The sequence below is a fragment of the Homalodisca vitripennis genome, chromosome 1 (assembly GCF_021130785.1).
Source record: "Homalodisca vitripennis isolate AUS2020 chromosome 1, UT_GWSS_2.1, whole genome shotgun sequence".
Taxonomy (NCBI): domain Eukaryota; kingdom Metazoa; phylum Arthropoda; class Insecta; order Hemiptera; family Cicadellidae; genus Homalodisca; species Homalodisca vitripennis.
The window spans coordinates 38587550-38613486 of record NC_060207.1 but is presented as its reverse complement, the minus strand read 5'-3'; the positions used below and the strand labels follow the sequence as shown (position 1 = coordinate 38613486).

General features: G+C 33.3%; 1 protein-coding gene across 1 annotated transcript; it reads left to right on the top strand.

Moving 5' to 3' along the window:
• The first annotated feature begins 1006 nt into the window (after positions 1–1006).
• Positions 1007–24014, top strand: LOC124358723. The gene is made up of 7 exons (XM_046811052.1): positions 1007–1239; positions 5413–5605; positions 16942–17145; positions 18564–18655; positions 20921–21089; positions 23062–23372; positions 23960–24014. Exons 1-7 carry the CDS (start codon positions 1163–1165, stop codon positions 24012–24014), a joined length of 1101 nt encoding a protein of 366 aa, XP_046667008.1. The 5' UTR covers positions 1007–1162.
• The last annotated feature ends 1923 nt before the right edge of the window (positions 24015–25937 follow it).

Sequence of the window (25937 nt, the reverse complement as noted above, 5' to 3'; positions counted from 1 at the left end):
TATTCCTTTGAATAGTGATGATTAGATACCGCGGAAATCTCCTAAAAATCTTAATAAAGTAAATACTGAGAAAAACTGGTAAATCTATATATTTAATTGTCGCTTCGACTGAGATCATCTCCAAACATATGAGAGTATATGTATAGTAGAAAATTACCCTTTTCCATCTTAATAATGTCAGAAACTGCACAACTGTGAAGTAGAGAATTATTCTTATTTGGGGTCTACAGAGATCCCAAGATCCATGATTAAGACATTAAATAAATAAAATGTAGCTACAAGCTGGCACATTATATTTTAAATAATAACTAAAAACATTTAGGAATGTTTGTGGTAAAGAAGAAACGGGGTAATATTTGGCCTATAGAGCCATCATATTTATTTTGGTAAATACAGTATTGCGTTTTGAAACATCACCGATTACAATATCTGAAGTCATTGGCACCACGAATTTCAATGTAGGAACTAAAAGTGAAAAGTATCAGAAAGTAACGTATCAACATTCTAAGGGGCCTTACATCATTACGAATTTGCCTGGTCGTTTGAGTGAATGCGAGTCGTGGCATCACAGAATTTGCTACCGTTAATATGGACAATCAAAGATGCTACCCATAACAAATCGTTCTTCTAGGAACAATCTATAACCATCCCTCAAGATAGTTTGAACTTTATCTTAATTTTCGTGCTAAGAATCGTGTTGCTTATCAAAGTTTACATTTTTAAGAATATTGCAAAGGTGGTTTTAGATCGTTAGCGATGGTTACCGAAAACCATTTATAATATATCATTGTATCTTACAGTTGGAAAATTAAATTGATAGTTTTCATAGTAATCGGCATTATTAGTTAAGGAAATGTGGACTTTAGTATGGTACATCAAGAATTAAATTTGTATACTGTATGAAAATGTTCGATTCTGAATTACCGAATTAACCGGTATTTGAAAATGAACATTTGTTATATTTCAATGTAAAAAATAGAAATTAATTTTTTTATACTACTTATTCTTCTCTCTTTTATGAAATTTGATTTAGTTCCCAGAAATACTGTCTTGGTTAAGGTTACTTGTTTGTTATTAAGAAATATTTTGTTTTCATGATAAGGTTAATAAGGGAATATGCGAACATAGCGAAGTAATTTATAACTTTTAAATTAAAAACACCATGGAAGACGAGGATGAAATAGATGTCCTTGGAGAGTTTAATTTAGAGAGTTTGCTTAAGAAGAACGAAGATCAAATGTAAGTGTTTATTATGGTTGATATATAATTATAAACATATAATTATGGTTATCTTGAATTGTAATATTTTGCAAACTAAAAGTAACTTAGAAAGAACATTTTTATTTATCTTAGTAGCCTACAATCATGTTTAATCTATCTTGCTTTGATAACAAGATATATATAAATTATTAGTAATATTACTTTAAAAGTCAAACCCCTTTCAATTTTGAATAAGCTAGTCCGTTTGCAGGAAAATCCCTATTTAACAGTTTCATATTAGATTCATGTGTATGTTATTTATAAAAATTAAGTTGTGTATATCTGCCAAACTTTTCCTCAGTGACAAAAAACTTAAATTATCAATTAATCCCAAGGATTATCAACACAACTGAAATTGTATAAAAAAGACACACACACACATATACATATATAGAGGCCTATACTGATTCTAATAATGTAAGGCAACAGTGTAATAAGCGGCCAACACGAAAATTAAGTGGTTGTAAACCATGTATTGCACAAAGGTAGTGTTTTTTAATTGTAGATTATATATTTATCAATGTAGGGGACTGGAAAGAATCGGGTTTTGTGGGTAGAGAAGGATAACAAACAAAGGAGGGGTAGGTTTAAGAGGGGGTTATCAAGATTATCAACATTTATGTGAGGATTTGAGCTGGAGGTATAGGCCTACCAACTTCATTTGAAGGTAATTTAAGAGGGTTACATCATAATAAATGGCGGTAAATCTTAAGATCAGCGACTACCGCTCCAATCGCCGTAATGTTTTGCATACTAACACAGGTTAACGTAATTTCACCGATAAAAATAGTCCCGATTATCGCTAACTTATAAAAACCAGTTTTTCGGTTGGCAATACAAAACACATAAATAACGAGATTTTCGACTATCAAACTAAAAACAATGGCCGACCATGGTCGTTTTGATGAGTTGACAGTAGTCATGTGACAAACAGGAAAGTTTCTGATTGGCCGGGAGGGTCACGTGACCTATAGGACGGCTTCGATTGACCGCCAGACGTAAACAAACAAACCCACATGGACAAGGAGTAATTAGTGAAGTTATTGACATGGCGTGCGATGGTTCTTGTCACACGCTAAAAAGACCCTAGCTTGCCTATTCAAAACTCAGATCACGCGATGCTTGCCCGCTGTGCAGCGCTTTGCGATGCATGCCCGCTGCGCAGCGCCTTGCGCTGCTTGCTCTTTTAGAAGAAAAATTATCTCGAGCTTGCAAAGTCCAAGCCCAGATCACGCCATGACTGCTTACACACACAAAACTCAGACAGAACTAACGCAGGTTTCATTACAGGCAAAAGGTAAGCGGCACGTGTTTATCACTGATAAGATAAGACGAGTTTATACTAGAAGTAGTACCTGGACTACTGCCCTACGAACTAATAAGACCAAAAAACGAGTAAATGCAATCTCAGTCAGGTTTTTTTTTAAATTTTATTTTTTCTAAAATGTTTTTTTGGGGGGGGGGAGTAAACAGCTATGGCGATAATCGGGACAATTTTTTTGAGTGAATTTACGTTAACCTGTGTTAGTATGCAAAAAATTACGGCGATCAGAGCGGTAGTCGCTGATCTTAAGATTTACCTAAATGGCCGCCATGACAATCAAATGATCGATATTCATGATTATAAATACCATAAATAATGAAGTTTAAATACAGTACCAAATTGAAACTTAAAGTTTAAGTATGAGTTAAATTAAGAAGTGAAATCAATCAAAAGCTGGATGTACAGTACTGATATTATTGTTAAGTAAAATTTTAATTGTTAAAAGATGTGAATTCAGTAATTGTGTTTTGTAGCAGTGAAGAATGTCTATTGGATGACGCGTAGTTTCGCAAATGTGTCATAAACATGATATTGACACGGGGGTAGCAGTAGCTAGTTGCTTTAGGTATCGTAGTGCAAGGTTAAGCGCTGCTGCACAGTCTGCTTGTGGTACCAGCTCTCCTTTATCACACAGGTTCTCATCGTTACTTCCTTCCTTCTCACATTCCATCAATTCTTAAGTGACTGCCACAACGATGTTGTGATCAGTTAGGAATTCGGAGCTCACACCATATGCTGCAATACATTCACTGACGTCTGTTTCAACAGCTTTCTAGCAACCAGGAATAGCTTCGATTTGCTGTAACAGATTATCTCTGTCATTTTCTGCTTGGTTATCTTGGAACTCATGGATATGCCATAGTTTTGTACAAGACTTTCTCAAATTTTGGTCTGTAATGTTCTCCCAAGAATCAGCAGCCCAATAAACGACATCCTTGATGTTAGTTTGTTTAATGTTTTGAACCAAAGAAACTGTGTCATTTTCAATCAGGGTTTGTAAAAGCTGCTGCATTATTTAAGTTCAAGTGATTACAACACATCTTGGTCCATTAGCTGCAATAAGGCTGTAACGTTTGGAGGTAAAAATGATGCTTTAATTTCATCACTGAAAGGTTTTTGGTATCTGGGTGTCATAGGCACATTGTCAATCAGTAGAATCACACGTAAGGGTATATCGTTGTCATTATTGAATTTTTGGACACGTGGTACAAACTCGTCATGAAACAATTGTTTAAACAACTGTCCATCCATCCACGGTTTTTCTGGTTCCTGTTATTAACTGACATTGACGTTTTTAAAAGTTCTAGGCTTAGCAGATACACTATTAGTGGGAGCTTGTGAAAACCAGAAGCATTAGAACATTGATGTTACTTGATCTTTGCTCATTTTAATGCCAGGAGCACGTGTTTCTTCTTTAGACACAAAACTCTGTGGAGGCACCCAATACTAGCATGAAAATATTCACCGCCATTCATTAGTTTGTTCAATTTAATCGCCTATTTGTGAGTAATATGTCCACTTAAAAGAGGAAGTCTCTCTCTTTCCTGGGAAAAAGTAACAAAATAAGGAGTTTCTTCCACTTTCTTATATTGGAATTGCTTCGCTGTTTGTCTATTTTCAAGAATCTGGCCAGAAGAAGTAGCACAATATTGTTCAAGCTTTGCACGATTTTTCCTCCAATCACAAATTGTAGCTTTGCCGACATTAAAACTCTGTGACCAATTTAGTCACACTTTCACCCTTATCTAAACGCTTTAGGGCATCTACCTTGTCTTTAAAAGTAATGATGTTATGATTTCACTTACTCACCATAACAATAAGCTCTCACACTTTTATTTCGCTCGACTGTGCCGAGAGAGGGGGAGTACAGTCTGGTCTTGAACATGTGCAATGTATCAATGTATGCTCATATTGCGTAGCTATAGAACTCTCATACTATAAAAGTGAACTATGGTGTACCGTAACTTACTAACCCGGGAGCACTCGCGCTATTATATTTTTTGTGATATAAAATTTTTTTTATTTGTTATCTTAAAACACTGAACCCTTAATTTATGCTTCTATGGGTATGTCTGCTGCGTATTACATCATGTTTAGACAGTAGAAGTCGCTGGGGTGGGGCATCATGTTGAGGGGGGCGGACTCTCCTCGCGGGTTATTAATTTCAATCTAACAGCATGAGTGATCACGGCAGCCCAGTGTTAGGAGCGATCTAACGGCGCGAGTGATCGCATAACTGCCAGTTTAAATCCATCAGTTTAGTGATTTTTCTTGTTTTTCAGTTTGCTTTTGAGTTATATTTCGTAGATTGCTCTTTTATGACTTTACAATTTTACTGCAATGACTGAAGACCATGAAAAAGCCGTTCTTAGTTGGTTGGAGGATGTTAGATTCGATCTAACAACGCGAGTTCTTGCGTATCTTCTTGTAGCGCGAGTTCTCGCGGGCTAACTGTTCTCAGTATTTGCGTCAAACACATTTGTCACATGAAATATAGTACAACAGTGAGAAAATGTGTTTTAATAAACAATGTTTATAATTTTATAACAAAGTAAACCCATTCTCATGCTTAAAACTGTGTTGTTCTCTAATTCCGGCTAATCTGAACTGGGTTCAGTCCTAATTAGAATGGATTAATAGGACTCCACTGTAACAAGAAGTTCTAATGCAATTAGCAAATTGTAGTTTTCCAAAATCTTGAACTGCAATTACATTAATATTAGGACAAAAAATATTGATGAACCACATCAGCGGTAAAAAGGACGAAAATGTAAACATCTGAGTAGCATGTTTCAGTGTCAGAATGAAATATATTGTATTTATTTCAGATCTTCCTGCTATGATGGTGAGAATCAACTGGGCCTTAATTGTGACTCTTCGTGGATGTTAGACTCAACAACCCAACCTTGTTGGTATGACAATAGATCAGACCCACAAACATCATTTGGAGGATTCTCTCCCGAATCATATGATACAAACTCTTGGTCTGATAAAGAGAGATATCTTCTAGAGAAAGGATTTGTATGTTTATTATATAAAGTTTTATTTATATAAATGCATGTATTATTGAATTATTTATAAAGTGTGTGTGTTTTATATATATATATATATATATATATGACAGATATGGCCAAATACAATACAATTGAATCGTAAAAAGTAAGGGCTCTGTGGTGTAATGGTAGCACATTCGCCCGGCAAGTGAGAGATCCGGGTTCGAGTCCCGGCGGAGCAAGTACTTTTTGTGATTCAATGTTTATTGAAAAATTAAATAAGGCTATTGCCATTTATACAGATTTGATTAATGTAAACAAAAGTCATTTGACAGGTATTTGGTCTTCCGATCATATGTTAGTTTAGATATTTAAGCGCATATGTGACAAATACGGCTAAATACAATGTAATTAAATCGTAAAAAGTAAGGGCTCTGTGGTGTAGTGGTAGCACATTCACCCGGCAAGTGAGAGATCCGGGTTCGAGTCCTGGCGGAGCAAGTATATCTTATGATTCAGTTTATTGAAAAATTATACATATATGTATATATATATATATACAATTTGATAGTAATATGGCAGTCCTAGACCACTTTTGGATCTGACAGTATAAAATCGGTATAAAATACTGTTCAAAGGACCATAAACCAGTGCTGTGTATAAATTCTGTGTCTAAAGTACCATAAATCAGAAAATCTCAGCTGTGTGCTTCTAAGTTTTATTGAAAAATCTTGGTAAATCTTTGAAAGTTGATGGAAAATCTGTTCGGAATCAGTGAAAGATCTGCTAAGAATCAATGAAAATCTATGAATAATCAATGAAAAATCTACTTGTAATCAGTAGAAAAAAAAACAACTGAATAATTTGTTAAAATCAATGAAAAACGTATTGAACATGTAGTTAAATCTGCTGTGAGTAAACAAAATATGTGCTTGGAATGTTTTCAAATCTGCTTTGGATAAAAGAAAAATTTATTAAAAATGTTGTCAAATCTGTTTATAAATTTTGTCTTAGTCCATAACTACATTTCGAGCTTATAAGTAAATCTGTATTTATATAGCCTTCCATTAATAATATTTTATGATTGATCAGAATCTACAGTGATTGTGCTATTGATAATTCTTTTAACAATTTCTAAATACTGTCTTTATCTTTTGTGTCTAATATAAATGAATATGATTTTTTTATTGTTTAATATACTGTATTGTCATAACTCAAGGGAATTCGGGGAATTAGTTTGAATGAAAACAATTTTGTCATCAACTTTACTGCACTACATTTGGTGTCCTTATTTAGATTGTTAACATACACAAAGAGAATAATTGACCACAATTGAACCTCCCTGAACTATGTGGTTAGTTAACAGAAAGTTTGTAAGGATATTGCCTGTTGAATTGGTTATTTGACACATTGAAAGATTACCTATACTTTGTGATCTTTAGGAATTTGGCCCAAAATTAGGCTTCTGCTGGTCAAAACTGATGTGATAGAGGAGGCAGTGGTTTGGATTGGGAGAAGGGGAAATACATCACCATTTAAAATATTCTACCAGAGTATTAAAACATTTTTCAATTTGCATTTTTTGAAGCAATGGGACTAATATGATTAAAGCCATTGAAGAGAAGATCCCCCTGACACTGAAAGACTCCAATTTTAATATGGCTCAAAACTAATATAGTGTTACAAGATACAAGATCGTTTATTTTCCATTAAGTAATACAGTGATTACAATAGGCATCGTCAGTTACACTTTTGTTATTATCTACAAACAAGATTGTTCAATATTATAAATAAACATATAGATACACACAAAAATAAATAGCACATATAACACAGACATTATAAAATATTACATAAAATAAATTAACAGTTATTATCAAGTTTGTAAAATTGATCCTGCTAAAGCGTTCGTGTCACATGTCATGTACTCCTCAATATTATAAAATGGATTTTCTGCCAACCAACCCTTGAGTAATAATTTAAATTTATTTAGTTCAAGGTACCAACATTCCTTTGGCAGTTTATTAAAAAGTGCAATGTTCATGCAATAATGGCTGACCTGGGCTTTCTTGAGCCTTACAAATGGTAATTGAGGTAATTCTAGTTTATACTTAGATCTCATATTATAATTGTGTATGTCCTCTCTTAGCTGGTAATTATCAATATTTTCCCTAACATTGACTAGAGCGGAGAAAATATACATGTTTATAACAGTCATTATTTTATATTCTTTAAAAATAGGACGACAGTGTTCTCTACTACCAGTATTTTTAATAACCCTTAGTGCCATTTTTTGCCATATCAAAACTCTCTGAACCCCACAGCTGTTCCCCCATAGATTTATACCATATGATAATATAGAATGAAAAAAAGCATAATATGACATAATTAACATTTTTTTACTAACACAGAGACTTAATTTACGTAACAAATATATAACTCTAGATAACTTAACACATAATTGACTAGTATGATTATCCCAGCTTAGTTTGCTATCCAGGTGAATTCCTAAAAGTTTAACAGAACTCTTTGTGCTGTTGTTGTCCAAAGAGAAAAATATTTCTTCGGTTTTACCAGCATTTACAGTCAACATATTGTTTTTGAACCATTCAAGCGCTATTTGTAAAGATTGATTTCGCAATGTAACTAAGTCATTAAGGTGTTTGCTTGAATTGAATAAAGTTGTGTCGTCCGCGTATAAAACTGATGCACAGGGCATACTATTGGCAAAATCATTAATGGCTATAATAAACAAAAAAGGACCAAGTACCGATCCTTGTGGTACACCAACTTGCACATTTTTGTAATCTGAGAAATCAGAACCCTGAATCACAATTTGACTTCTGTTTGTTAAATATGATGATAACAAGAAAAGTTCTTTACCCCTAACTCCGTAGCTGTGTAATTTTTTAACAAGAAGCTTGTGTGGTATACTATCAAATGCTTTTGACAAGTCAATTAGAGTAGCAGAGCATGGATCTCTGTTTTCAAAACTTATGAGGACCTTTTCAACAATTGATTGAACTGCTTTTGATGTGTTTTTTCCTGGTAAAAATCCAAACTGTTCTTCACACAAAAGCGAGCTACTGTCAAAAAAATTATACAGCTGATCTTTAACACAACACTCAAATATTTTACTCACTATAGGGACTAATGATATTGGCCTGTAGCTAGAGGGACTGTTTCTATCACCTTTCTTGAATATTGGTGTAATCCTCACTACCTTAAGTTTGCTAGGAAAAATCCCTTGATCCAAAATCATATTAAATATATATACTAAAGGTTCAGCTATTGTGTCTATTATTTCTTTAAATATCTTATTAGAAAACCCATAGAAATCTTCACTTTGTGATGAGCTAAATTTAGATACACACAACAAGACATCCTTGACAGTAATGGGTTTCCAAGTAAAGTACTTTCTTTCAAAGGATCTACAAGAGATAAAACTGTTTACATTTTGAATAGCTAAATCAAAGTTATCATTTGGATGTAGGTTATTCATTTGGCTAACACAATTTACAAAATAATTATTAAAAGTATCAGAATCAATTGTAGTCTTTTGATATTCCTTGTTACAGTTTGATTCAGACTTAATAACATTCCAAGCAGCTTTACACTTATTTTTGGATGATAGAATGTAATTTTCAAAAGCAATTTGTTTGGCCCGTCTTATTTCAGCCTTGTATTGCTTTCTGATTGTAATGTATGCAGTTTTGTGAACATTTTCATCAGTAAGATCTTTGTGATTTTTATATCTATCATAAAATACCATAACAGAATCCCTGTAGGATTTAAGTTGAGGTGTAAACCACTTATTTTTTATTTTATTTTTACTTTTGGACTCATTTACCTTTACATTTTTTACAGGGCAACATTCGTCATAATTAACACAATATGCTCAAAAAATAAGTCAAAGCTTTGTTTACATTAGCATACCGATACAAGTAATTCCAACTAAAGTTATTTAAATTTTCTTTAAGATAAGATACAGCCTGGGAGTCTAAAGATCTAACCTGTTTAGTGATTACGTTAGCTCTACTTTTGAGATTTTCAAGGCTACTAAAGTTTGCTAAAACACCAAAATGGTCTGACATACAAGCATCTACAACTTTGCACTGCACTTCGTCATTGTTTATGTTAGTTATTATATTATCAATGCAAGCTTGGCCTCTAGTCGCTTCCATGTTGACACAATACATATTATATGATCGTAATAAGTTATAAAAGATTTTGTTGTTTGGTCATTTTTAAAAACATTAATATTAAAATCCCCTGTTAAAATAAAATTAGATGAGTATTTTTTACTTAAATACTCCAGAAAAATATCAAGACATTGGAAAAAAATTTCCACATTAGACTGTGGTGTCCTATAAATTGAAACAATTACAGTGTTTAACTTTGTTATGTAGGCAGCTGAGACTTCAAAGATGCTATTTATAGAAAATTTACTGACATTTATGACTGAAAACTCCAGGTGAGACTTGATAAAAATAGATGAACCCCCATTCCTAAGCGGTGGTTGCCTGCAGTAAACTCCAGCAAGACTGAAACCCTCTGGAATGTACAGAGGAATTTATTCTGAGCATAGCCAGTGCTCATTTATTGTAACAACATTGCAGTCAATATAATTCAAAAATAACTCTAACATATCTAATTTGTTTCTAATGGATTGAATATTGATATGAATACCTTGAAACCATTAAGACCTAGGTTGTTTCTATTATTAACTAAGGGTGAGGATCTGCAGGTGGTGGTTCCGAGTTTCCCAGATCAGCAGGAGTAGGCAGCCTGGGTTCCAGTTCCTCATAGTCATCACATCCAGGTGGTATTGGTTGTTGATCAGTCACCATTGATGCTACCGGTCCCTGTTCAGGGCTTTTCTTGGTAGGCTTCTCTGCTAATCGTTGTATTGCTTCAGATATCTTTCTTGCCAGCCACATTTTACCCCTGTAGTTGTAGTGTAAGCCCTGCTGAGTGTGCAAGTGTCTTTCAGCCTCACTTGCCTGTACTAAGGTGACGTTTGGATGCTGTCGACAAAGAGTTTCCAGAGACTTATTGGTTTTTCTGACCTCTTTATTCACAACTGACCATTCTGCAAGATCATATCTATTTGGTATATTAACTAGTACGATATTCATTTGTGAAAATTTATTTAATGTGTCTGTTATATTCTTCAAGGCTTCATTGGCTTCATTTTTTGCAACATCATTTGCACCGCATACTGACACCAATATGTCTCTTTCCTTCAGATTCAATTCCTCTATATTTTCATGATTTAAAATATCCTTGCTTCGACCACCAGGCTTGATAAAACCAAAAGCCTTATTGGATTTGCGTGCTTTGTTCAGATGATAGGCCAAGTCTCGTCCATGACTATCCCCGCAAATGAGAATTTCAGGTTGTACATTTTCAACGTTGACCATCTCATCTTCTTCTCCCTCCTCATCAGCCACTGTTAGAGATGCAAAAGTATTTGTACATGGAAGAGCTGAAGGTAACAAAGGGCTCCTAGGCCTACTGGGTTTTTTATTTGATTGTGTCACTTGAGTCCAGGTGGATGATGATGAAGCAGATGATTTTGAAGTAGATTGTGATAGCTGCATAGGCGGAAAGCAATTAAAGCAGGTGCACTTTAACAATGTTAATTCTTGAAGTTTATTTTCAAAAGAGGTGATCTCTTCCTGTAACATTGTTATAGCTGTTTTCAAACTTTCATTTTCACCCTTGTACTTGTTTAATTCATTTAATAAAATTTGAGTTTGAAAGTCAGGTCTGGTATTATCTTTGTCATCTAAACTTTTCTGTAAGCTCATACATTTTTCGATAAGTGCATTTAATTGATATTGAGTATCCATGTAGATTGGGGTATTAACAGCTTTATCATTAGAATTAATAACATCATTATATCTGTTAGGACGCATTCCATCTGACTTGGAACTAGTAGCAGACTGTACACTTGGAGTCTTTATCAAGTTGGTTGTTGTACTATTAGGCAGAGCAGTCACGGGTCCCATTTAAAATTTTTTTATTGGGTGTAGTGTGAGTCAAAGTTTTAGTTATCACTGTAGGACTGAGCACCTGGCTTTTTTCAGCTTCATTAATAGCAAGTTGGAATTCTTTATTATTAATTTTCTTTTGAGAGAACTTAATTTTGTTTTCCTTAAATGAGCACAGGTCTTCAATATTAAGTAAATTAGTTTCATTAGTTTTGAAAAAGCATACCTTGTACTTAGCAGTATACTTAAAAGATGTTGTGTCAATTTCAATTATTTTGGCAGGCCAGTGACTGTGTCCTTTGATCTTGGCAAAAACCACTTCATTGATTTTAAAATTCTTATTAGTATTTTTCGGAGTCATCATTTAGCAAAACTGAGACTTTACCTATGTTAATAATTTGTAGGTTTTATGTTTTTTTTTTTTTTTTTTTTTTTTTTTTTAATAATATTCCAGCAAATAAGCTAGAAGAGTGAATTTAGCATTTATACAAGTAACTCGCCATTGCAATTCTTGATGTTTTGTTAATAAAGAGTTTGTCTATTGTCTATTGTCTACTGTCTATTAACTACTCAATTCATCACATGCAAAATACAATAAATTTTATTTGAACAACAACAACTTCAAAAGTTTGTTATATAAACAAACCAGCTGACAGTCTCATGCAGTTTGATAGTCAGCTGTCACTACAGCTGGTATTAGTTGATGTGATATTCAATTAGAACCAGTGGTAGGGCACACAATACTCAGATTGCCCAATATCAAAGAATGTGTGCAGGTGTTCAAACACTGGTGCTCCAGCTTATCTGCTGGTCAAAGGTCAGCTCTCTGCAACATATCCTTATCTGAGAGCCTATCCTATCAAACTGGTTAGAAACACTCACTTATATTCAAATTTGACAAATAAATTGAATTTTATCTCTTATTGTAAGTCAAACTTGTTTGTTATAGTTCATAAAATCTTCACAACAAAAAACTGCTAATTTAGGTACCAATTATTAGAATAAAAACAAACTAAAAACTGTATAAAATTGCACAAAATTGAAGAGCTGACTTGCACATGGACTGTAACAACAGGGGCGTCCCCCACTCCTCTGTGTTTAGAATTTATTACAATGTTACCCAGGAATCATTATAGCAAGAGTGGTTGATTTGTTTTCTAAACTCATTATTTTATTCTGAATACTATGGATACAACAGATAGCATTGATAAATTGAATTGTTGCATAGAGTTGTAAGGAAGTCAAGAAAAATGCTACCACCAGTCTGATAACTTATGGCAGAAAGTCATACACACCAGCAACATAACTTTCTTTAGATGAGAAATTGCATTGAACACTTTGTTCTGTGATGTTCTGTTGTTTGATATATTTATCTTGCGTCTAATAATTGGTCACATAAAATACAACCAGCAACTCAGCTATGAACCTGTATCCTATTGTTATTTAGTGGATAATTTCTCATAAATGTACTATTTTACAGCTCTGATGTCTGGTGCATTATTCTGCTGTTAGCTTATGAAATATACCTGAACAAGTGCGCACGGTTAGCTCTGGTTTCTTTTTCATTTAGCAATTTTTGTCATTTACAAATTACTGCCAGCAAATATGGGTAATTTTATTTTATTTTAAGCATGAATATTCCTTATCAAGTTCACAACAATCGTGATTTTATTGACTTTTTAATAATATGTTGTATGTATTTTGCACTTTATATGTTATAAAACCATAACAATTTAAGAAACTCATAGATGCCGTAAGATAATTTGAAGTTTATTGCAAATAAAGCTGGGTTAAACTCAGTATACAAATTAATCCAAGCGAGCTAAGGCATGGGTCTCTAGAGCCCCGTTCGGGGTTAAAAGAATGAGTGGGGCTTTAGAGCTCCACGTCAGCGTGGACATATTGAGGAATACCAATTGGTATATAAGACTAGATTTGGTTTGTTTCTATTACAGTTACTGCCTAAATTTTGATTTAACATCTACTGTTTCAGAATGATTCAAACGTAAAGTTTTTGTAAACTTGAAATTTTCGAAATTTTAAACACAAAATGCTTTAAAAAGTTGTGATTTTATTTAAGTTATTTATTAGCAGTTACCCACGGCTTTGTACGCAATTTCCTATTGAAAAACATGGACATCATGACCCCATTCCTTTTAACCCTTCGCGCGCTGTTGACAAATATAACCGCCAATATTTACTTTGCTCAAAACGCTGTTGACAAATATATTCGCTTTTAAACATTGAGGTTATTATTGGGAGTAAGTAGTTCCCAGTTTTGCCGGTGGAGTGCAGCAACTGCTGGAGTATTAATCCCTCAATAGAAAAGCACAGTAATAGTTGTCCCCGCCTCCCGGTTTTTCTCCAAGCTGCAAAATGGCAGCGCACTACGCATGCCACTGCCTGTTTTGCCAGACACAAGCGCTACTGACGAACTAACTCGCCGGTTTAGTTCGTTCGCGGACTGCGAGTGGAACTGTTGTTTTTACGTTGTCAAATTGGTTTTTGACATATTGGGAAGATGTGTTGTGTGTACACGCAACGGTTTACGCAAGGAGACCATTTACGTGTGCGAGACATGCACCGCCCGGCCGAACCTGCACCCGGATACGTGTTTCAAGACATACCACACGTTGACGTTATCTTGAACACCGTGATGGCTAATTTTAGATCTTTTTATACCCATTAATGTTTTATTTTAATTGTATAATATACATACTATACAAAAAATAATATACTATAATATAATATTATACACGATAGTAAAATTTCGTTCAACATTTCGTTAAATTTGATGTATTTATATTGTTTTATAATTTAAATAAAGGTATTAAAAAAATTATACTTTTTTCGTTCCCAAAAGTCTTTTTATATGGTAACAAACTCAAATACAACATTAGCGTTGACTTTATGGAGAGAAAAAAATGAGGTATATGTAGCGTTTGGGTATGGTGCGTCCCAAATTGCCGTAGCGCGGGAAGGGTTAAATGACATTCTAAACTTTCCCGAAATGAGCGATAGTCACTGAAAGATATCAAGTCTCCTGAAACATTTTAGATGTAAGTAAACAGTGTTTTGAGGCTATGAAGTCGGAGAGTGAAAACAGTTTTTATATAGATCTGTCTAATAATTTGAATTTCTTTCCAATATTCCATGATTATTGATTCAATAGCTACAACGGTTTTAATAACAATTTAACTTTTTTAGACCATTGTAGAGGAGTCCTAAAGTGTAAGTCCTTATTTTTTCAGCTAACGCACTTATCATGTTATAAGTGGTATGGCTTTATGTAGTTTTGAAACGGAAATAGGCATGTTGTGGCTACATATTATAACAGTGTTCATGGTTAAGAGCTTCAGATGGAGCTCTGTTGCACTTTGTCCATAATATATCACTATTCATTACAAGGAGTAACCATCGCCAAAATGAGTGAGGTGAGAGATCTTGGAATTACACTCAGAAATTGAGCCCTGAGGCTCATATTCATAACCTCTGCTCAAAGGCTAACAGAATGCTTGGCTTTATTTCACGCTTCTCTAAATATATTACAAGTATGATTGCCTTGAGGACAATATACTGTGCTCTGGTTCTACAGATTCTGGAATATGGATCAACGTTTTGGAACTCACACAAAAAATACCTTTGTGATGATCTTGAACAATTCCAGTGACGATTCATTTGCTTGGTGGGTGTCAGAAATGGTTACCATTATCATCAGTACCTATCGATGATTTCTACTCCAAACTTGAACTGGAAAATCTTGAGACTCACAGGACTAAAGCTGACAGTAGTTCTCCACAGGTTGGAAATGGTGTACCCCAACGTCCTCCTACTAATTTCCTTCAAGACATCATTAAGCACTTGTTCCAAAGACCTCTTTGCCAGACAACATTATGGGACAAAATATGCAGCGAACAGCACGGTGGCACGCCTACAGGAAGCCGGCAATAACCTGCTTTTGTCCATTGATCTGTTTCACAATTATGTGAGAACTTTAAAGTGGAAATAGAAATGTGCAGTCCTTTTAATAATTATACGATAAATTATCTATTGCTTTTAGTTACCATTATTTTAATACACTGTCACTTGTCTACTCAGCCGCCCAAATGTCCATTTATTCCTTAGGTATTTACTGTTAGGTTAATTTGCTTGTAAGTTCACTATCATTATAATCCTAGTATATAAAATGGAGATGTATGCCCATTGGAAATAAATAAATAGATATTTAGCGAATTGTTTTTATTTTTCGTTATGTGCATGAGTACTTCTGATTCACATGAATTATATTTTTGACACCATGGTTAAGTTTGCCTTGTTTCACTGATCAATGAAACATATATACATACATGTCTGAGACATATACCTTAGTATAAAGCCTCTACTCTGTTCGGTGTAAGACATTTCCGGTGCTATAGTTGAGTTTTCTATGTTACCCCGATCAAGAAAATATATACATACACAGTTCTAAAAAGCCTACTTCAGTCAACAAACAACTAAGATTGGTTTTATAATGGTCTTAAAATCTGTAGTCAGAACTAGACAGTAACTTTTGTCATTAATATCTGCATTGTACTACTGCTGCATACTTAATGTTTGCTAAAATGTACAAATAAACATATTTTTACAAAAGCTTCCAATTTATTATCTGGAGAAAAGGTTGAATTAGTAATAAGTGTTACTTTCAAGCTAACTCTATGGTTTGAAGGCTGTAAATGGACATATATTCAAAATTGGAATTAAATTAATTAAATATATGATAGGTCGTATTACAATGTTTACATAGAACAGTTGATTCATTTAAAAGTCTCTTTCAATTAATTAATAACATACTCATGCATTTTGTATAGAATTTTTGGCAACTTTAAAGACCAGTGGAGCATAGCTCGGAGGGATTTTCAAAATAAGAATAGCCCTATATTAATATCAGGGACCCTAAGAATGTATATGTAAAATTTCAGTACAATCAGTGAGAATAGAATGTATGAAAGCATAACAAACTCACTTTCGTATTTATATTACTATAGGATAGCACACTAGATAGATAAAGATAGATAGCCCACCTGTTACAAAATAGTACAAACTACATTCTTACAGCAATTGTGGTTCCAAAATTAGATTAAGTGAAACAAATTAAACTATGATATAAAACAAACCTTTTAATAGATGACAAATTTTGAAAAAAATAACTAAGGAATAATTGTTTCATCAGTTTACTGTTAACAGAAATATTAGTAAACATAAGTACTTAAATGCGTTGACAGACATGCTCCAAATGCAACATTGATTGTCTTTTTTTTAACAAAGTAGAGCTCATTTAATGAGTAGTAAAGAACCTTTCATTAAAATAATTGTTATGTATTATCCACAGGAATTATTTGGAAGGAGTTGGTCTCGACTGGCTCAGTACATAGGAACGAAGAACTCAGGACAAGTGAAGTCATATGTTAAGACCATGGGCGTATGTGGAACTAGCAGAATATCCGTGGCAACCCCCAGCTTTGGAATTGATAGCATAGACTATAACGTCACAGAGCTAATCCATGACATGGAGATTCCTGCTTCAATTGAAGAAGTGAGTGTGCTAATACTGTCTAGGTTTTTAGCTTTATTTTCATTTCCCAAAGCATTACTAATCATTTAAAGCTGAATCCAAAAGACTATGAGTTTTCCCTATTTTTGACTTTGATTTAAAAGTAAACAAAAATGATACGAAGGATTCTCAAAATGCGCAAGAAACTGAAGGCTTACATTGGAGTTTATTGGTTTTTGCTCGAAACTTTCTCTATTTCGACCCAATGGGCACAAGCAAACTTAATCAAAAAGAAGTAGCTGCCAGAATTAAAATGTATTTAGTTCTTAAAGCTGATTTCCCCATACAAGCAGTAAGTAATCCTGAGCAGACTAATTCTTGAATTAATTCTCATATACAACATAATTTACATAATCTCTTGAAATTTTATGAATTGTTAACGTAAAATAACACTGAAACTTGTTATATTTTTAAAAGATACAGTGAAGTAATGTAATATTTACATTTACTCACAATGTTGTCCATAAAGCTATCACTCAGTTCATTGTCATCAAAAATAGCAACTTCAACACTAAACAATATTGTTTATTAAAGTGTTTTCACTTACTGGTGACTTTTTTCTAATATGTTTACTCATTCTTTTTTACTAATAAAACAATAAATCAAGCGATAAACAACACCTTTCAATCAAACAAACTCAATGAGGTTATAACTGAACACAGCCTAGAGGGAGTCACAGCTGCCGTCGTCTGAGGCCTGACAATGGCAAGTAAACCGCTCTCACTGGCAACAAAATAAAATACCAATTGAAAGGTTTTTGTTATATTTTTAAGTAGCTGGTATCTTCACCTATCGCTATTTGGAATCTGGTGAGTTTAGAAATCTTATAAGCCAGTTACATTAATTTCTGGAGACATCTGATACACCAGACGTTGGGCATTTTAACTAGACCTCCTCTACCCGATATATTGGACATTAGGGCTAAAAGGGTTAAGGAAAGACTTTATTTTTGGAACTAGACAAGTGCCTCTTCAATCCTTAATAATAGGTAAGTAAGTTATATAACATTTCAAATATCATACATTCTTATAGAAAACATATTTTTAAAATTTTTGTATCCAATACAAATTTGAAAGTTGTCACTAAAATGTTATACACTGTATATAAATATTTTTAATAAATCATAACAATAATTTTTTACTTTTTAATATTAAAAATAATTTTTACTTTTAATTAATTAGGGTGGAGTAAAAATTATGAATGTTTTGTAAGCAGAAAATAACTGAGTCGTACTCAAGAATATTGTTGCCCTTTCTATCTCATGCAACAACATTTCTTTGTAGGCCAAGAAAGTTTTTGAGGCTACATCACTAATGTAGAAAGTTAATACTCATGACACTTAGGAAATAAGTATGGAATTTTGTATTTATAATTTGTATATTTTAACATTTGTGTTGTAGGTTATTGCAGTAGTTAGCACTGCACAGCCCACTGTTATACATCCCTCTACACAAAAAGAGGTCTACACAAATGCAAGCTCTACTTCACACAGGTACATTTATATAGCCTTGATTTTAAATTGAACAATTATAAAATAAACTTTACTTCACAAGTACAATTATATCATGACAATATGGGCATAACGTAGCTATGGTAGGAAGGGTTGGTTCAATTTGAATGTTGAATTTACTCCAGTTCACCTTCCTTTTATTGCAGTGTCTGGTATCTGATTGTCTCAGACTATACTCCTGGAATCTGGAGTCATGTTCGTCTGAAGAGATCCAAAGAAAGTCTGCGATGAAAGATCAAAATATACCTTTACATTGTTTTGACATCAGAGACATTTACATTACAAGATACAATAAATAGTGTAATCTATGTGAAATGGCAGTCTCATTGTTTCATCTGGAACTTGTGAACCTGTCTGAGACAGCGTCAGATACCACACAATGCAATAAAAGGAAGGTGAACTAAATTACCTACATGTGTAGAAAAACTAAGTTGTTCTGCTATGCTTAGAGATTGTGGCAGAAAAAATTGAATGCACTTTGTAGTGCATTCAATTTTGCACTTGATGAGATTCAAATATGCACTTGTATATCACCTTATATGTGTTATGACTACAATTTTAAAGTCGGTTTGTCTCAAAAGAAGAGTGTTGAAAGTCTCAAAATTGTTTTTTGTTCTAGGCAAATTCCTGTGTTATTGTGTTTGGGTAGTATTTGGAATTTTAAAGGGGCAGTAATTCGCTTTAAGATGATAAATATTCCTCGAAGGCTACATTCTGTCATCAATCAAGCAAAATGTTGATCAAGTGTGTACTATGGTCCAAGAGGACAGACACTACACTTATCTAATGAGTGAATCTTCGCTAGGGATTGGAATTACAAATTGTTTTTCTATGGGCACCTCACAATGACAATTGATATATAACCAAAAAGCTGAGCGTGAAAAAAATCAGCCAGGAAACTCTTCAACTGCTTAATAGTTATGGCCATTGCATAATTTCCAAAATTGTTTCTGATGATGAGTTGTACATACCATTATATGATGTTCCAACACAAGAAGAGTGGCACGTGTGGGTGTTTGAAGACATTCCCACAATGTCATGAAACAATGATTGGTAAAGAAAGTAATGCTTTCTTCAAGAATATAGGACTGGTGAAGGCCAAAGGACTGATACAGCAAGTTGTCACACTGAACAATGTTCTTGTCTCTTGTTACAAAAGCCAGACGTTCTTCAGGACTTCAACATTAAGAGTTTAATTTTAGACCAGGATAACTCCTCTTCTTTCATAGGATTATTATGAATTATAGGATTTATAAAAGTTTGATTATATTACAAAAATTTAGTGACTGGTTGCTTTTCTACGAGTAGAAAATCTGACTTCAAAAGTGCATTGACACTGGAGGGGATTGCTTTGAACACACCTACGTTTGGTTAGTCGAGCACATAAACTCTTCATACATTTCAAAACTTTCAGAATGACCCTCGTATCAGTGATGATACATTAGTAGTTATGTATTTTAGTATGATTATTCATCCATTCAGATAAATCCCATACAGCACAATTAAGCTGCTAGATTTCATATTTGAACACTACGTAACATTTCACTGTCTAAGTGTGGATCTTATTAAAGCTAAAAAACATAACAATCTTGTATAACAAAAGGGTTTGAATAAATAATTCTAAAGCATATTTTATTTCTTTTTACTTTTAGAATGTTTAAAAGCAGATATAATCCTACTTTTGATTCACGACGCCATCATGATATTACTATAAATTTTAATGATAGTCACTGTGACACTTTAAAAGATTTTTAAAACTTCAGTTATGGAGAGCAGTGTGCTGTAAAAGCAAAGCTAACAGATACCTTCCTTAATGTAAATGTATTTAGTTTTTTATTTATTTTTTAATGCAGTATAACGTTATTTTGTGAACATGATCATTATAGTAGTCCGTACTCAATTTCAACTTATATATTAGTAAACTATTAAAATGTATAGTCCTAGATGAGTTTATTTGCTCTTGTAAATTGATCGAAATGTCCATTACAAAATGTAAATTTTTATAATTAAGCTGTAAATATCTCAGAATTGCTTTACCTTAAAATCTTTAAACTAATTTAAATGATTTGAAATATCACTGAAAAAAATATATGTTTGACCTAACCTTAAATGTTTTTAACTAATTCGCTGAAAGTTATTATCCAGAAATTACTAGACATTACCAACACTTTTTACTGATCTTGCAACAAAAGATTTATAAAAAGTTAATCATTAATTCCAGTTATTAAGGCATTTAATTTTTAACAGGAAAACAAAGGGGCGGCGGAAGAAAAATGTAGGAGAGTCAAATAGAAGTCGTGTTGCCACAACAAAACCAAAAGACGTAGTGCAAGTTTATAATGCTGAAGAGATAAAAGATGTGCTTACAGGGAACAAAGAAAAAGACACTATCATATTACCTAATGGAGAGCAAGTGGTAAGTTTATTTGATTAAATTAAAATGAAACTGAAAAGCTAAGGAAGCTATTGGTAAGAGAACGATGAAACGACAACAAATATGAGCAGGGCAAGAAAGTATATTGTTGTTATTTACCAATAGTAATATGTATTGTAAATAATACATTCATTCTTCAAGTTGAATTGATTTATTTCAAATGTTAAATACAAACAGTTACATGTTTAAAATGTTGTTATGGTGTACCAATTTTAATTATGTTTTTAATTTATAAATATGTGAACAATATTATAAACATGTTGTGATTGATATTTATTTATTTATAGTTGTTGGATGCATATTCTTAAAATGAAAGCTAAAAAACACCACAACCAAAAATATAAGTATAACAAGGTTCAAGGTATATTATTTTTTTTACATAAATCAAGAGGACCTTCAGTTCATTTTGATATAAATGTTGAATTACATTATGACTTGCACAAATCCTAGTAAAAGTGTATGAAACAAGGGTAAATATCAAACCATTTAATGAGTCCTTGTTTCCCTTACACCAGGCAAGATGAATTCAAATAATATTCCCCCACAGGCAAACCTTGTGATAAATTGAATTGTGATGAAATAACTCAGTTGTATTATTTTATCTAACTTCAATGCTAGTACCCATAAATGAATTTACTTAATGTCCATGCTGTAATTCCCAGCATGTTGACTGTTTGTTCCACGACAACTTAACTTTTTTCATGCTGTATACTGAATTCTGGAGATGTTGTGTGTTTGACTGATAAGATTGAATAAATGATCAATTATTTTTAAAATATTGGCAGATGTAATTGTACTTGAAAAGTAACTACATAATTATATAAATAATAATTGTATCGGCTTTAAAATATTTTTGGGGTGAACAGTTTATTCAGTTTTTATGAATGATGAAAAATTGTTAATCACAAAAGTTTTAAGGGGTTATTGTAAGTAAAGTAAATGAAAATTTAGAAAATTAGTTAATTATTTAAAAAAAAAAACATGATGTACTTAGTGGTAGGAGGAGGGGATAAGATAGACAAAGAATGAAGTTTGGATATGAAACAGGAATACAAACAAACTGAAAGCAAAAGCAGACAAAAACACTCATTCTTGTACACAAAAATAATCAAGAGAAGTGGGTACAAAACTGGTGTTGTCCAACCATATAAACACAGTGACCACAGTTCAACATCATTCCTATACACTTCAAGAATATGTTACTACTGCAAAAGCAGGTTCCTGCATTAAAATTGCTACTTTTAGAGGCTAGCTGGTCAGTCAGAATGGATATAATTTAATCTGATTTATGTTTATATATGAGTTTGTAAATATTGTGTAGAAAATGTACTGTAAATATTGTACACCTTACCTAGATAAGTATTGAGGTCGAACAGTTTACTGTTTGCTGCATATCAACTGTATCACACAATTTTTTCAATCTTAAGTCAGAAAACACTCTAGTATAATACATACTTTTGAATTTATAAATATTGAATTACAAAATAACAATATAACTGATTGTTCCAATATTATATTAGAATATTTCTCAGAAAATTAAAAAATAGTGATGAAATAGTGTAAAATTTACGTTATAGATTGTGACACTGACAAAAAGCTACGGTCACGAATTTGGAAATCTAATAAAATATATAATAGACACCTGATTTATCGGCCAACACTGTGTACTGCCCAACATTTTGAAAACCGAAGCAAAGAGGACAACATTTTCATATATAATAACCTCATCTTAAATTTAAATGTTTAATATAACTTTTAAATTAAGAGAATTACGTCTTCAGTTTTGTAATAGAACAGTTAGTTCATAAGCAAATTTATTCTCATTTTACAACTAATACTAAACTAAATTAAAACAGTTTTTACTTAAGAACGTATAGTGGAGTCATCATTAGTTAAAGTTGCTTTGAAAAAGATTAAGTAATTAGGTTTCTTAATTTAAAATTACTTTTTTCAGATACGAATACGACATGGGTCAAGTGTCAGTGAGGGCAGTGATGTCGATATTGACATTGATTCCGATGTGGATAGTTACAAAGAAGAACTCTCCGATGGAAAAAAGCACTTGGTTAAACAAGAACTCCCTCCCAAAGAAGTAGACACTAAAGAGGAGCATTTGGTCAAAAACGAAGAAATCACAAAAGTAACTGAAGATAATACAAAGGAACTGTTCTGTGAAACTCTCTATGAAGTACAAAACATTTATGATGGAACAGTAGATGTATATGTGGATAATATTGGAAAAGAAGTTTCTGTAGTCACTGATGGGTGGGGGGTGGGGGGGGGGGGGGGTGGGGGGGGGGGGGGGTGGGGGGGGGGGGGGGTGGGGGGGGGGGGGGGTGGGGGGGGGGGGGGGTGGGGGGGGGGGGGTACACCAGGCTCTTCATGTACCCCCAAACATAAAAGTCCATGGGGTTGAGATCCGGAGATCTGGGTGGCCAAAAAACAGTTCCTCCTCGCCCAATCCAAGTTGGATAGTTTTCATTCAACCATTGCCTTACATTGTTGGAAAAGTGAGGAGGTGCGCCATCGTGTTGAAAAATTAACTCTTCTCTTTGTTGTCGAGTGAGTTGATCTAGAAGTTGAGGCAAGTTATGTTGTAAAAAGTCAAGATACTTTTCTCCTGTTAAGCTTCCATCAATGACATAGGGTCCCAAGAAAATATCACCGACTACTCCCGCCCACACGTTTATTGTGAACCGATGCTGAAAAGATGATTCTCTCATAGCTCTAGGAGTTTCTGTAGCCCAAACATGCATGTTATGGGAGTTGAAAACACCCTCTCTTGTAAAACTGGCTTCATCTGTCCACAATATTTTTTTGAAAAAGTGATACTCTTCAATGTCTTTGTTTAGGAGCCATCGACAGAACGTTCTTCTCGATTCAAAGTCATTTGGTTCAAGTGATTGAACCAGGGTGAAATGGTACGGGTGAAACGTATTATACTTCAAAACATTGGAAACTTTCCAACGAGAAAGGCCAGTAGCTACAGCTAGCTGTCTAGTACTTAGTTCGGGATCATCCTCAACCCTCGCTAAAATATCTTCATCTGCATAAACATCAATATTAGGACCTACCTCTCTTTTCAACTTATGGAAAGATCCTGTTTCTGTTAAGCGCTGGTGGAGTCTGGAGAACACCTGTGAACTAGGAGTAACACGGTCAGGATAGCGGGCCCTGTACTCCCTCTGTGCCCCTCGCGCATTACCGTCTCACAGCCCGTAGATGAAGTGCATGTCAGCATATTCGCGATTTGAGAAAGACATGGTTCTAGCACCACTGATGTTAGAAGAACTGACTGACCACAATGTTTTATCTAAGCAGGTATTTGCAGGTATTGATCAGAAGATAAAAAATAACATGAAGAAGAAAACAGGAATAATCCATTTTATCTTATCATTATCTAATAGATAAGAATAATTCAAAATACCAGTGTTGTTTTGATAGTTAGATAACGATTTATGGCCATGAAATGAATAGAAAATTAGTTATTGATAATCAAAATAGATTATTATTACACTAGTAAATTAATACTACTTTGTATGTTTAGATTACCCATTTTTTGTTATAAATTGCCTTTTAAACCGTTTTTCTGCACCCTGTGTTTTGGCGATTTCAAAACACTAAAACGAACATATGCAGATTCAAATTTCAATAGTGTAGTGTATGGTTGGAAAGCTTATAAAATGGCGCAGTTTTTAAAATATTAAGCTACCTTCTTGTATACAGGGTGTAGAAAAATACAATAGACCAAAGTTTTTTTTACTTTTAACAGATACTTAAATTTTAAACTTTAGAACTATTAACTATGGAGTTTTTATTATTGATCCTTTAAAATTTGCACTAATTCCTATTCAAAATTTAATGTAGAATACCAAAATTAAGTCATTTACTCAAATCCGTTTACAGGTAGTTGAGAAATTGCTGTAATATGTTTAAAAACATGGTAATTTTAGAAAAAATTAAAATAATTTTTTTGAAGCCAATTTTTTGACTTGGAACCTCTTACATGCATTATTACACTTCATTTACTTTGTAATTTCATCCAAAAATTTTTGTAACACTGATGACCAGCCACCCTGTATAGTAGACGGTGTATTGAACGTGAATGGAAAGTTTTATCAAAATCGTCTTGTACGTTTTTTAGGGAATTCAAAATCATAAAAATGTTTATTAATTTGTTATAAATGGTGTACATGAATGGCGTCACGTGATTGAGAAAGTAAATGGTTAAGTTTACTAAATATGCTTTACATTAGAACTAAAACTAAAACAATATAATTTTAACGATAGTGAAAACTTTTGTGAATTGTATAAAATTGGACAATCTATAGGGTTTTCTCAGTTAACTTATCTTGTTAAATAAGTATAGTCCCTAAAATAGTCGCTTTAAATGGCGATTATAATCATAAAAATAGACTTGTTAAAAAGTAATTGACATGTAAAATCGTTATATCTCCGAAAATAGGCATGGATTAAGAATTAGGGTTTTAATATAATATAGTAGACTATGTATTGAACGTGTATAGAAAGTTTTATCAAAATCGGCTCGTACGTTTTTGAGGTACAGCTTCTCATAGGTTGTTCCTGTAGTTGACCTGTAAAATCGATGTATCTCTCAAAATAGGTAAATCCTAAGAATGATGGTTATATTGTAGTGTGGTAGACTATGTTTTGAATGTGTACATAAAGTTTTATAAAAATCAGCTAGTTTTTTATGTACAGCCATTTATAGATTTTGCTTTTCAGTATTTGAGTTGTAAAATCAATAAATCTCTGAAAATCGGCGTGGCCTAAGAATGAGGGTAGTAATATAACACAGTGGACCGTGTA

Excerpts from the sequence above, each read along its gene's own strand:
- LOC124358723 (XM_046811052.1), top strand. The coding sequence starts at position 1,163 with ATGGAAGACGAGGATGAAATAGATGTCCTTGGAGAGTTTAATTTAGAG. Across the intron at positions 1,240-5,412 it reads AAGAAGAACGAAGATCAAAT|ATCTTCCTGCTATGATGGTG; the intron begins GTAAGTGTTTAT and ends TATTTATTTCAG. Across the intron at positions 21,090-23,061 it reads TACCTAATGGAGAGCAAGTG|ATACGAATACGACATGGGTC; the intron begins GTAAGTTTATTT and ends TACTTTTTTCAG.